The 14300-nt window shown below is 41.4% G+C and overlaps 2 protein-coding genes across 2 annotated transcripts; both read left to right on the top strand.

Moving 5' to 3' along the window:
* Positions 1-344: 344 nt before the first annotated feature.
* On the top strand, positions 345-3137 carry LOC137345162 (probable G-protein coupled receptor 139). Its single transcript, XM_068008629.1, has 2 exons — positions 345-414; positions 2167-3137. The coding sequence occupies exons 1-2, from the start codon at positions 345-347 to the stop codon at positions 3135-3137; spliced, it is 1041 nt and encodes a 346-aa protein (XP_067864730.1).
* Positions 3138-11196: 8059 nt separating this feature from the next.
* On the top strand, positions 11197-13918 carry LOC137345161 (probable G-protein coupled receptor 139). Its single transcript, XM_068008628.1, has 2 exons — positions 11197-11266; positions 13011-13918. Exons 1-2 carry the CDS (start codon positions 11197-11199, stop codon positions 13916-13918), a joined length of 978 nt encoding a protein of 325 aa, XP_067864729.1.
* The last annotated feature ends 382 nt before the right edge of the window (positions 13919-14300 follow it).

The raw sequence follows: 14300 nt of genomic DNA, 5'->3' as shown, positions 1-14300 counted from the left end.
GAGCATATCTGGCAGGTCTGTGACCTTTCATTAGAACTGGCAAAGCTTAGAAATGTAATAGGCTTTGATCAAGTGAAAAGGGAGAGGTGGAAGAAGAACAAAAGTGAAGGTCTGTCATTGGGATGACGATGACCCATGAGCGTAGCTGTACAAATTCCTGATTGGCAACCTGGGCACAATGGTGCAGTAAATTTCTGCCTACTCCTCAAGAGACTATAATTACAGTTTCTTACCTTTTTCCCCCAATTGTCACAAGGTCGTTCTATAAATAGGAAGTAATTAATGCTTCAGAAGCTCTGCAGTCGAAGCAGAAACCTAGATAGCATTCATACATGCGTCTAAGAATGGATCAGCCAACAATTGTACAGATAAAGAACATTTACTACCCAATTCTCGCAGCCTTTGGTGTTCCTGGTGAGTCAGTGTGTTCTGTTGCCTAACAGCTCATGACTATCGCACTATTAATGCTTATACAACAGATTCTGAGAATGTTGTCATTACCGACCCACTGATCCCGCGGGTTAAATTGATGGATGCCAATGGCAAATGAGCAGTCCAGACAGCTGTTAATACGTTGTTCTGTTGGTAGATCATGGGCATCTGGCACTCAATATTTATTCATCGCCTGAGGGAGAATGGGCCTATTTCCTTGGCCATTTCAACAGTTAGTTAGTCATTGCAAAAATGCATTGCCTAGTGTCCATTTTACTGATTTGTACTCTTCGTTCCTGCCTACCTTAAGTGAATAATTCCACGGACCCATAAATAGTGAGGAGTACAGCAACAGATTTCTGGTGGAGATTGACTGGCGAAATAGGTTTTCATATTACATTTGCAATGTAATGCAGATAATGCGTGGAAGAACATGCAGGAAAACTGTAATCTAAATGGTATTAGTTGAGCGGGTGCAAGAGTAAAGGGACTTATAGTGAAGACTTAGAACTCTTCGAAGGTAGCAGGACAAATTGATGAGGGAATCAATTTCATCGTATGGCAAATGTGGCTTTGAAAATAGGGAAATTGAATGCAATGCTAAGACTTAGGCATGACCTGATAGAGGTCTATTTTAAAGATGATGAGAGTGATTATGTAGTGTAGAAAAGATGTTTTGACTTACAAGCAAGACTGGAACTAGGGGCCATTGATGTACGAAAGTATAGAAACCAATGCACCTAAAGTCAAAAAGTGGTGTGGTATGAAAATAAAACGAGGTGGGTGACTATGCAAAGGCAAGTAAGATGCAAACAAAATGCATCTATCAATTATAGTCATCTAATACTGAATAAAATAACTAAAGACAAGCTAAGTCTTTTCTCTGGAGAAAACAGCCCCTCAGTTCATGGTATAATTGTTATAAATCATTTTTGTAGTTATTCCAGTATCAGTATGTAGTTTTTCTAATATGGACAACAACCAGAGCTGTTTACAGTACTCAAAGTGTTGTCCAAAGAAGGTTCTGTAGAGGTTTAACATAACGGCTTTGCTTTTAATTCTTTCCATATAGAAATGAGTCCAGGTGGTTTGGTTGTGTTGCTACTTTACGAAATCGTTGCAGCAGTACCCAAGATCCCTCAATTCTTCTGCCTCATTTTAGATGCCAATTTTCCAAGGAATATGTTGTCTCTTTATTCTTCTACCATAAGCTTATGCCTCTCCCGTATCTATTCTGAGGTCAATTTGCTAATTACACATTAATACAAAACGTTTTCATTGTCATCCTTCATTTTGGCACATTACTCCTCCCTTGCAATCATACTCTCAATTTGGGTGGCTTTTGAATATTTTTAAATTGTATCTCAATGGTGCAAAAGAGTGATTCGTCATCGAAACTTGTGGTGACCTTCCCACCTTTGCACAATCTGAGCCCTTTAATCCATACTTTTATTTTCTTCGCTATAGCCAGCTTGCTACGGTATAGCTTGTTCTGTTTAATACTTAAAACGCCTAGCTGAAGTATGCTAGAAATAGGGAGGAATGTCAGTCACTCTATGTTGAATGGTCAAAGTTTTATTTTAAATTTTCTGCCTTTGCCATGTAATTAATATATTTTTAAATAATCCATGCGCATAATCCTGAGTAGCAACACTTGTGCCAATTTTCCCATAATATGCTGTGAGATTTATCTGAGTGCCCCCATTACTTCCCTCGTTATCCTCTTTCTTACAGCGAACCTGGTGACAATCGTGATTCTCTCTAGAGGAAACTGTGGCCTTTCCAAATGTATCTCTGTCTACATGGTGGCCATGGCAACAGCTGATCTACTGGTCATGCTCGTCAATGTAATGGTGATTAGCATTTTCACTCATCACTTTCCATTCATTTATTTACTCCTTTCCTACACTGTCGTGTGTAAGCTCCTTAATTATATGGTTTGTATATTCCTGCATATATCCGTGTGGTTTACAATCCTGTTCACATTTGACCGATTTGTAGCTATATGCTGTGGGAAGTTGAAAACAAAATATTGCAGAGTGAGAACAGCGAATGCAATAATAACTATCTTCACTGGCCTGGTTTGTTTAGAGAACATTCCCTTTTGGTTTGCATTTGAAGCTGAACAGCAACTTAACAATGTCAGCTGGGGTTGTCGCGTTAAATTGGACTTCACCATCTCGCCAATAGGGGTTGCCTTTTATTGGCTCCAGAGTATTTTAACTCCATGGCTTCCTTTTGCTTTGACATTACTGTTTAATTGTTTGACAATCAGACATATTTTATTAGCCAGTAGGGCCCGCAAGGCTCTCCGCGGTCACAGCCCTGAGAATCAGAGCGATCCAGAGATGCAAAGCCGAAGGAAGTCCATCATTTTACTTTTTGCTGTATCAGGTAGCTTCCTCCTGTTGTGGCTGACAGCAGCTGTCAGCTTCTTAGCTACCAAAATAACAAATGCTTCGCATTACCGAGGTGACTATACAGCTCCTGCGTACATTGCCACTGAAACCGGATATATGCTCATGTATTTGAGCTCCTCTACAAACACCTGTATTTATGCAGCTACACAGACTAAATTCAGGAACGAGCTGAAGAAGGTGCTGCAATCTCCGTGGATATTAATTCGAACATTGGTTAAATGGATGAAAGATCAAACCAGAATATCGGCCTCCGTGAATTCTGCAGCTTCACAATTAACCACGTAAAGATGTTTCTCCTACCGTCATTTGTAAATATTTTATGTTCATACTTTAACCTATGAACTTTCATTCTTGGTCACTCTACTGAAATAAATTGTTTGCCTTATTTATTTTGCTTAGTCTCATCTTAAGCAATTTCGTCAAAAGGCATTTTTTGAATTTTTAATTATTACAGTTAATTGATAGCCTTTGCTTTGAAGTGATAACATTATATCTGCTTTAATTGGACAAGGAGACGAACGCCTTTCATAGCGCGGGCACCCTCAAACCATTGGGGCAGGCAGGGGGAAATTCTAATTAAACATCCCCAGACCCTCCGACTTATTCATAGTTAATCAGAGGGCAGCAATTTCCCCAGCTCCATTATCTCACGATATCGCTTTGTGTGCAGAATTGACATATCGCGCAGGAAACAAACAGCATGCTGTTTGCTGAATGATGATACACTGTGGACCGGGTAGAAGACATATTCAGTCCCACTGAGAACACCCATATATTAAATGGTTAACATGGATCTGGTATATATGATTTATAAACCCACTGAGTAGAGATCTGCACAACAGAATAGACCAAGAAAGATGCGATGCTTGTCGGATATTGTTTACTTTTGACGTTAAATAATCTGATGCCAAGAAAAGGGGCAAATCCATTCACTGGCCAACAACACCATCCCAGTCCCTGGCAAGTAACGGAGGCTGGACCAGACTGTGCACAACTGTAGTGTGGGGACATTAAAACAAGCATCCAAAAACTTATCTGTGCAATCACTAAAACTGCCGATTTTCACCTCCATAACGCCGATGAATCTGTTCCTGCCTTCGATCATCGGCTGCTGAAAACCACTTCTATGCCTTTTTTTGCTGATAGATTTGACTATCCTAACACACTATTGGTTGGCACCCCCGTATGTAACACTTCACAAGCTCAAGGTCGTCTACAGCTCTGCTGCTCATATCTTCAGCTGCACCAATTCCTGTTCACCAGTCACCCCATGTGCTTGCTGACCTACCTTATCTCCCAGTCCAGAATACATAGAAAATAAAAGTTTTGAACTTGTTTTCAAGCCCTCCTTATCTCTGTAACCTCCTCCAGCCTGACAACACGATAAGATATCTGCACTCCTCCAGCTCTGGCCTCGAGGCCATTCGTGATTTTATTTGCTTCACTACTGGCGGTCCTGGCTTCATCTGCCGAGGACATGAGCTCTGAAATTCCAACCCTAAACCTTGCCAAAACTCTTTCTCTCTTTCCTTCTTTGAAACACACTTAACATCTGGGAAATTGACACAGATTTTGGGTACCTGTCTTCATACGTTCATGTGGCTCAAAGTCAAATGCTATGCAATTACAGTCCTGTGTGCGATTTGGGGAGTTTTCCGACACAAACGGATCATTCTTGTCCTTGCTGTTCCAAGCCAGACTTTGAAATGAAAAGTTTATACTGAGATGATTTAAGAAGAAAGCTTGCAAATGCTGCCTTGACTGCTGAATTTCGTGAATGCATAATTCCTGCAGAAATATTTACCCGCCTCTCAAGTAAAATTAGTGACACTGCAGAAATTATAATTAATTTGTCAACAATGCAACAAAGCTACGAAGCTAAGAGCCTTAATGTTGTGTAATAACGTCTTGTACGACACCTATCGAATACTTTTTGATAATCAAAATATACAACATCCACTGCTATATCTCGTTTTACCCAGCTACCTGTAATCTGGGAAAAATCTGACCGATTTATCAAACACGAATTCTCTTTCATAAATCCGCATATATTCTGTTATATTTTGTGTTTATAATTTCACTGTTATCACATAATGATTGATGCCAACATTTTCCCTATTACTGATATTAGGCTGATTGGCCTTCTGTTTTTTTTCCCTCTCTTTTTGTCCTTTCTTGAATACTCTGTCTATTTTTGTTGCCTTACAATCTGCGGGGTCCATTCTAAACTCTAGGGAATGCTTCAAGCAATGCTCATTATCTTTGTAGCTAGATATTTTAAACCCTCGTTTTATGGCTATCAGATCCAGATGATTTTTCTTGTCTTTCAGTACCGTTACTTTGCCCAGTACTTTTTCTTCATTTATACTAATTTCTTGAAGTTGCTCATTCTGAAAGGTCTCTTGGACCCCCATTATGTGTGTTATGTTGCAATGTCTTCCATCATGAAGACTGTTACAAAGTATTCCTTTAATAACACTGCCAATTGTTCCTTCTCGATTATAATTTCTCCTGTTCTTGCCTTTAAGGGACCAACGTTTGCTTTTGCTAATTTCTTCCTTTTAACGTACCTATAAAAACTTTCAGAATTCGTTCGTATGTTTCGTTCTCATTTACTTTTTCTTTATCAAGTTCTTGGTTCTCCTTTGCTGAATTCATGTTCTCCCTATCTTCAGACTTCCTACTCCAATTAGCAACATTATAGGGTTCTTCCTTTAATCTTGTACAATACGAATGTCTCTTGTTAGCCACGGTTGGATGATTTTTACGTTTTTTCCCCCTTAAGGGCATTTATATTTATTGTGCTTTTGTTGCTCTATCAACACATCAAACACTGTATAAATCACACATCTACAATTACACCTCTCTCCAATTAAAATATTGGTACACACGGCTGCCACTGCTTGGCGGTGGGGTGGGGGTTGAATGTTTGTGGGTGGGGTGCCAATCAAGCAGCTGCTTGGTCCTGGATGGTGTCAAGCTTCTTGAGTGTTGTTGGAGCTGCATCCATCCAGGCAAGTGGAGAGTATTCCATCATGCTCCTGACGTGTGCCTTGTGGATGGTGGACAGGCTTTGGGGAGTCATGAGGTGAGTTACTCGCCGTAGGATTCCTAAACTCTGACCTGCTGTTTAGCCACGGTGTTTATATGGCTACTCCATTTCAGTTTCTGGTCAATGGTAACCCCCAGGATATTGATAGTGGGGGATTCAGCGATCGTAATACCATTGAATGTCAAGGGGAGTTGGTTAGATTCTCTCTTGTTGTAGATGGTCCTGGCTTGGCAATTGTGTGGCATGAATGTTACTTGTCACTTATCAGCCCAAGCTTAGATATTGTCCATGTGTTGCTGAATTTCTACACGTACTGCTCCAGTCTCAGAGGATCTGATTGTCGTTTTAGCTCCACTTTCCTACCTGCACCCCAAACCCCCCCCCCCCACCCCCCCCACCACCATAAGCCTGACTCTCTTTTCTATCAAAAATCTCTCTTATCAGCCTTGACTAACTTCAATGATCCAGATTCTACTATTTTCTGGGGAAGAAAAATCCACAGACTAACGACTCCCTGAGAGAAAATAAATCTCTTCATTACCATCTTAAAAGAGAGACCTCTAATTTCTAAACTGTGTTCCAATTTCTCGTCTCCCCCATAAGAGGAAATAGTCTCCTGGTTTCCATCCTATCAAGTCCAATCTGGATCTTATCGGCTTCAATGCGATCACCTCTCATTCTTGTCAACTCCAATGCATAAAGGCCCAAGCTTTTCAAACTTTCTCATAAGATAAGCCCTTCGTCCCAGGAATGTGTCAAGTGAAACCTCTCTGAACTGCATCTAATGCAATTGTATCTTTTTTTCAAATAAGAAGACAAAAACTGTACTCTGCATGTAGTTTCACCAAGGCCCTGTACAATTGGAGTAAAAGTTCCCTACTTTTAAATGTCATTCCCCTGGCAACAAACTTCAATATTCCACTTGCCTTCCCAATCACCTGATGTGCATGCATGCTCACTTTTTGTGATTCATGTACCAGGATACCCAAATCACTCTGTACCACAGTGTTCTGCAATCTATCTCCATTTAATAGTTTAGTTTAGTTTAGTTTAGTTTAGTGATATAGCACTGAAACAGGCCCTTCGGCCCACCGAGTCTGTGCCAACCATCAACCACCCATTTATACTAATCCTACACTAATCCCATATTCCTACCAAACATCCCCATCTGTCCCTATATTTCCCCACCACCTACCTATACTAGTGGCAATTTATAATGGCCAATTTACCTTGTCAACATTGAAAAGGTGTCGTGGTCGGATTTATAAGACTTACAACTTTAAAGACCTGTGCAGGTGAACCTTCAGGTCACGCTGTCCCTGAATCATCTTTGAAATAGTAGATCTAATTTCACATTACCTCTCCTCAGCCTTCAACCAAAAATGCACAATTTCATCTAGTTCTGCATTACATTTCACTTGCCATGTGGCTGACCATTCCACCAGTTCACCCGCTGTCTGTCTGCATCATTCTCACTGTTTGGGAGTTTTAATAGATTTGCCTCATCTGCACATGTTAAATTATGCCCCAGGTATTCAAGTGCAGGTTATTAATTTCTATCAAAATCTCAGGTTTCCAGTTTCTGGGTGTTCAGTCTGCATGCGTCCAGTCTGCCTGCTAAGTCTGGAATATCCAGTATGTGTATATCCAGTTGGTGTTTCTCCATTACATGTGTCTCCTTTGTGGGTGCCTCCATTCTGGGTGTCAAACTGTTTGTGCATACATCATTCGCACATCCATTGTGTGAGTGCCCAGAATGTGTATGTCCAATCTGCGTGAGTGCAGTCAGCCTGTGTGCACCCATTTTCAATATTTCTAATCTGTGCATGTCTTGTCTGTCTGTGCCCAGTCTGTGTGTTTCCAATTTCTGTGTGTCCAGTTTGTCTGCTCAGGCAGCTCATTTCGACTATGTGTGTTTCGTCTATGTATCCAGTCTGTGTGTATTCAGTCGGTGTTTTAGCTCTCTCTGCGCCCAGTTTGTGAGCGTTCAGTCTGTATATATCCAGGAAGTGTGTGTCACTTCTGTGTGTGTCCAGTCTGGAATGGCCAGTATGTTTCTGTTCAGCCTGTGTGTGTCCAGCTTTTGTGGGTCCATCATGTATATTTTCTGCCCCTGTGTTAGCAGCTTGTGTATATTCAGCTGGTGAATGTCGGTCGATCTGTGTCCAGTCTGTGTCTGTCCCTTCTGTGTCGATCCACATTGTCTGTGTTCAGTCTCAGCGTGTTGAGGATGTGTGCGTCCAGTCTGAGTAAATCCCATCTGTTTTTTGCAGCATGCGTTTGTCCAGGATGTGTGTGCCTCTTCAATGTGAACCCCTGCCTCATACTTCTGTGGCTCCTCGCTCTGTGACTGTTCATATTATGTTGATCCTTTCTGTTTGATTCAAGCCTTTTACTTGACATTCATTGTCTGATATAGCTGCTCCCATGGAGCCGTTAGATATGGAGTTCCAAGACTTTTGACCAGCGATGCAAAAGGAACGGTAATATAGTTGCGAGTCAGGTTGGTGTGTGATTTGAACGGGTAATTGCAGGTGGTGGGCTTCCCTGGGCCTTCAGTCCTTGTTCTTCTAGGTGGAAAAGCTCACGGGTTTGGCAAGTGCATTCAAAGAAGTCTTGCTGAATTGTTACAGTGCATCTTGTAGATGGTATACATTTCAGCCACTGTAAGCCAGTGGTGGAGCCAGTGATCGTTTAAAGGGGTTTATTTTGTGCCAATCAAGTGGCTGCTTTGCCCTCGATGTTGTAGAGCTTCCTGAGCTTTATTGAGAAGAACTCATCTAAGAAAGTGAAGAGTATTCCATCATCCTCCTAACTTCTGCCTTGTCTTTGGTGGACAGGCCTTTGGTAGTCAGGAGGTGAGTGAATCGCTGCAGACAACGAGCCTCTAATCTCATCGTGTCTGATTGTGTAGCCACTGCGTTTATGTGTCTACTCCAGTAAAGTTTCTGACCAATGACGACGCACCCCCCACCCCCACAATCCCCGCCCCAGAATGTCGACGTTGGGAGATTAAGAGATGGCAATGCCATTGAATGCCAAGGTGAGATGGTTTCATGCCCTCTTGTTGGAGATGGTCATTGTTTAGAAGTTGTGTGGCGGGAATGTTGCTTGCCATTTATCAACACAAACATGGAAGTTGTCCAGGACTTGCTGCAGGCGAGCAGGGACTGCTTCATTGTCAGAGGGTTGCCAAAAGGAACTGGAGAGTGCGCAATCATCATCGAGTATCTCTCATTCTGATATTATGGTGGAGAGAATGTTATTGATGAAGCAACTGAGATAATTGGGCCTACTGCGCTGGTCTGAGAAATTCTCACAGCGATGTCCTGAGTCTGACAGCCAAATGGTCTGGCAGAACCCAAACATTTCATTCGTAAGCAAGTTATTCGAAAGTAGGCCCTGCTTGATAGTACTGTCCAGAACATCTTCCATCACATTGCTGATGATTGTGAGTGGACTGATCATCAGTAAATATCTGGATTGAATTTGTCCTGATCTTTGGGAAATGGACACACCTGTGAAAAATTCACATTGCTGTGAAGTGGGAAATTTGCAGCTCGAATGGAAACGATTGGTTCTAGAGCACAGATATTCAGCAAGATAACCAGAATAAAGTTGGAACCTCTGCACTTTGTTGTATCTGGACAGATAAATACTGGAATCTGTGATAGCGCAGATTTCGGGAGGAAGTCAGGATTAATCATCACTCGCCAATTCAGTTGAACAGGATTACAAACGTTATAGTCTTGCCTTCAGAATTGATTTGCTGCCCTTTCACATCATTGAAAATGGAGATGTTCACAGAGCCTCCTCCTCCGGCTGGTTGTTTAATTTCCACTGACAATCTCAACTACAGGTGACAGAACTGCAGAACTTTGATCTGATCCGTCGGCTGTGGGATTACGTAGCTCTGTCTGTAGCATGCTGCTTCCCCGTATTTAACATGTTTGTAGTCCCGTGTTGTAGGCCCACTGGGTTGGCACCTCGTTATTTCGTACCCGTGGTGCTGCTCTTGCTCTTTTGCACTCCTTAATTATATCACTTCATTCCCTGGTTCGATGGTATTGGTAGAGTGAGGGATATACCGGGCAATGAGGTTATGGTTTGTGGTAGAATACAGTTCTGTTGTTACATTTATCAAGGCGGTAGTGGCAGACAACATCAGTGTGAAAATGGGATTTTGTTTCCATAAAGGATATGCACTGGTAATTCTTACCAGTACAGTATCTGCTACAGGTGGATTGCTGAGGAAGAGATCAAGTAACTTGTTTTGTCTCTCATGTTGGTTCTCTCACCACCTGTCACAGACTCAGTCTGCTGAATATGTCTTATTCAAGGCACGACCACATATGAGATGACTGGTCCTGTTGAGTCACATGCGGTGTTGGATAGCGAAGCCCCCACAACGCAGAATATGTCCTGTGCCTTGATACCCCCTGTGCTTCTTCCTGGTGTTGTTTAATATGGAGGAGTACTGATATATCAGCTAATGGAGGTAAGACACCAGCAGTCTTAAATTTCTTTATGATTTTTGTTCCATTAATCCAACGTCATGGCCACATTGTTAGTCTTCCGAGTGTGCAATAGGACAAATTCAATATTTCTGCCATTTTGGTGCCATTAACTGTGAGATTGCCTTGTGCATCCAATGTTGCCCTCTTATATTTAACCTGTTTCCCTTTTTAAATTTATGACAGTAAGTTGAGCATCAGTAACATTCGAGTAGGGTCAAAGCCAATGTTAGCTAAGTCGGATCACTGCCATCAATTCTGCAATATGGTCCTCACTGTTGATGTAAGATTGCCGTCATCACCATTAATGTTATATCCGACATATAACTATTAATGTTACAGTCCAGTGAACATTGGTATGATAGTGCTGAGGAATACTTATAGTATACATATAAAAAAAACACATGAATTATTCATTAGAGGAATAAGGGCCACTGCATTCCAGAGGGATCAAGAAACTAACACAGTGAAAGAGAGCATCCTCCTGTTCAGTTTTCCCGGGCATGCAGAGATCACTATGCCTTTTAGATTATCTTCCATTTATTAATTTTAGAGGAAGGTGTCTCATTAGCTCAACTGTACAGTTCCCAATGCACCCCAAGTGCAACGAAACGATAAAGCTCCCAATTCTCAAGTGACTGTAACTAATGCTAATTATCTTCTCATCTGTTTTTCTCACTGGATGACTGGATGCTCTATAAAGGAGGATGATTTACACCTCCCAGATGCGGAGCATTCGAAGCCATAAAGCTGGCTAGAATTCACACGTTCTTCTAGTATGAATCAATCAACAATTGTACAGATAAAGAACATTTACTACCCAATTCTTGCAGCCTTTGGTGTTCCCGGTAAGTAACGTGTACTATTCTCTAATACCTGATGACCATCACGCTATCAAATTCCAAGAATATCGTCATTACAGACTCACTGATTCAGCGTGATAACTTGGTGAATATTAGTGGTAAACTACCTGTGCAGGCGGCCAATAGTGTATGGTAGATTGTGGGCATTCACTGTTTATTCCTCGCCTGAGAGAGGAGGAGCCTAATGCTTCGGTCACTCCAACATCTAATAGATCATTAAAGAATGCTTTGCTTAGTGCCTATTTTAATCATTTTATGTGTTTTTGTTCCTTCCTACCATAAGTGGATAATTCCACAGATTTGTAAATCGTGAGGAGGATGATAGCAGATTTCAAGAGGACAGAGGTGGACTGGCGAAATGTGCACACTCAAGACAGATACAATTTAATGCAGATAATTTGAGAAAGAACATGGGGACCACATTTTCATTTAAATCGTACTATCTTGAGGAGGTACAAGATCAGATGGGCTGAGCGGTGCAGATTTGGAAATCATTCAAGGTGGCAGGGCAAGTTAATGAGGGATTAACAAATAGTATTGGCAACGTTGAAATGTAAATTTGGGGATTGAACACAGGCTTAATACTTAGGCATGAATTGATAGAGGTTGTTTTCAAGATGCTTGGATGGTTCCATGTGGTAGATGTACAGGTGTTTCAACTTGCCAAGAAGGCCAAACTAGGGGCTGTAAACATATGATGATATTGAACCCAATACACATAAATTACAAAACGAGGGTATAGTTTGAAATGCGATAGTGGATGACTGGTTACGCGCCAAGACAAATAAAATGATAGCAAAAATGTTGCTATCAATTAAAGACAACTAACACTGAATTAAACAGCCGATGAAAAGCCACGTCTTCTATTTTCTGGAGGGGGAAAAAGTCTCTCCATTTCTGTATCATTCTACTGATTTTTGTTCCACTTATTCCCGTGCCTCTATAGCTTTTTCTAAAATGGAGAGAAACGTTGTTCACAGTACTCGAAGTGCGGGTAAAATAAGATTATGTACAGGTTTAACATTACGGATCAGATTTTCAATTCTAACCCAATAGATCCCAGTTTTTGTTTGAATTGTATGGCCTTATTAACCCGCACCGCTATGTTTCAAGATTTGTACAGCTGCACTCCAAGTTCTTTCTATTTCTGTAAACCACTTAAAGGTTATTTTCCAAGGAATGTGCGTCATACATATTCTTCTCACCATTGCAGTTCATTTTCTAATTACTCATCAATTCTATAACTTATCCTATATTTGACACATTTCTCCTTCCTATTAACAACAGCCCTTAATTTTATGGCATCCGCAAATTTTGAAATCCTAATTTTGATTCGTGGGTTCATTTCTTTAATGTAAATAGTGAACAACAGTGGCCTTCGCAACGAAGTGGATCCACTTCAATCAAACCTTTGCTGATCTGACTTCCTTTAAGTTCTACTTTCATTTTCATCATCAGTAGTCATAAAACCTGCCCTGTTTAACACTTCACAACATCTGGGTGAAATATGTTGGTAAGACAGCAGATTTTTAGTCCTCCTATGGTGAATGTCCACGGTTTTCTTTTTACTTTTGATGCCTTTGCCAACACTCGAATGTAGTTACGACAAAAACAAAAGTACCCACGGACATAACTCTGAGTTGCAACAGTTCTGAGCATTTCGCTGCAATATGTTATGTGATTTATACGAGTTTCACAGTTATTAACATCTTCTCCCTCTCTCTTGCAGCGAACATATTGACAATTGTGATTCTCTCCAAAGGAAATTGTTGCCTTTCCAAATGTATCTCTGTCTACATGGTGGCCATGGCAACAGCAGATCTACTGGTCATGATCGTCAATGTAATAGTGAATCGCATTTTCAGCCATCACTTTCAATTCATTCATTCACTCCTCTCCTACACTGCCATTTGTAAGCTGTTTAATTACATTAGCTGTATCAACCTGTCTATATCGGTATGGTTTACAATCTTGTTCACATTTGACCGATATGTAGCTCTGTGCTGTCAGAAGCTTAAATCAAGGTACTGCAGAGTGACCACTGCAGCTCCGATTATAACAACTGTCACGGGCCTGGCCTGTTTTGCAAGCATCCCCTTTTGGTTTGCATATGAATCTGAACAAGTGATTAACGATGTTCACTGGGGTTGTCGCACCAGATTGTACTTCTTCACATCGCCTGCAGGCATAGCATTCTCTTGGTTTCACAGTATTTTAATTCCATGGCTTCCTGTTGCTTTGATATTTCTGTTTAATTGTTTGACAGTCAGACGTATTGTAGTAGCTAGTAGAGCCCGCAGGGCATTCCAGGCTCACCGAAGTGACGGTCAGAGCGATCCAGAGATGGAAAGCCGAAGAAAGTCTATAATTCTACTCTTCAGTGTCTCAGGTAGTTTTACCCTGTTGTGGCTGACAGCAGCTGTGAGCTTTCTATCTACCAGAATAACAAACATCGCACATTACCGAGGTGGTGATGCAGCCCCTGCGTACATTGCAACCGAAACCGGATATATGCTCATGTATTTAAGTTCCTGCACAAACACGTGTATTTATGCAGCTACACAAACTAAATTCAGGGAAGAACTGAAGCAGCTGGTTCAGCGTCCTTGCATGTTCATTCTGACATTGGTAAAATGACTGAAAAAGAACATAATTTGTGTTGCGCCCCCTTGGATTCCGGTGCTTCATACCCCCTCACGTAACCAGCCTTCCCAGATCGTCAGTTCTAAATCCCTTACATTTATTCTTTAACCTATGTGGCCCAAAATGGCGATTGCCCTGGTTCAGTGATGTCACCAGCTCATCCCACATTTGAATACTCAAGCCTTCTCGGTTGTCATTATCGTCATTGCCCTTTTGACGTGCCATGATCGCGCAGAGGTGTGTTGGTGACATCAACGTGCATGAGTGATAGGTTTACCCACATTGTCAATTGAATTTACCACGATTGACAATCGGCTCTCATGGCGCAGGTGGTACGATTATGGAATGACACTTTCTGGGAGAACTCTATTCCATT

This window comes from Heterodontus francisci, chromosome 28 (assembly GCF_036365525.1).
Source record: "Heterodontus francisci isolate sHetFra1 chromosome 28, sHetFra1.hap1, whole genome shotgun sequence".
Classification (NCBI taxonomy): domain Eukaryota; kingdom Metazoa; phylum Chordata; class Chondrichthyes; order Heterodontiformes; family Heterodontidae; genus Heterodontus; species Heterodontus francisci.
This window is presented reverse-complemented; position numbering and strand designations above follow the sequence as displayed.

Bases quoted from the DNA above. Each gene is read 5' to 3' on its own strand.
- LOC137345161 (XM_068008628.1), top strand. From the start codon at position 11,197: ATGAATCAATCAACAATTGTACAGATAAAGAACATTTACTACCCAATT. The intron at 11,267-13,010 runs GTAAGTAACGTG...TCTCTCTTGCAG, and splicing joins TGCAGCCTTTGGTGTTCCCG to CGAACATATTGACAATTGTG.
- LOC137345162 (XM_068008629.1), top strand. From the start codon at position 345: ATGGATCAGCCAACAATTGTACAGATAAAGAACATTTACTACCCAATT. The intron at 415-2,166 runs GTGAGTCAGTGT...TCTTTCTTACAG, and splicing joins CGCAGCCTTTGGTGTTCCTG to CGAACCTGGTGACAATCGTG.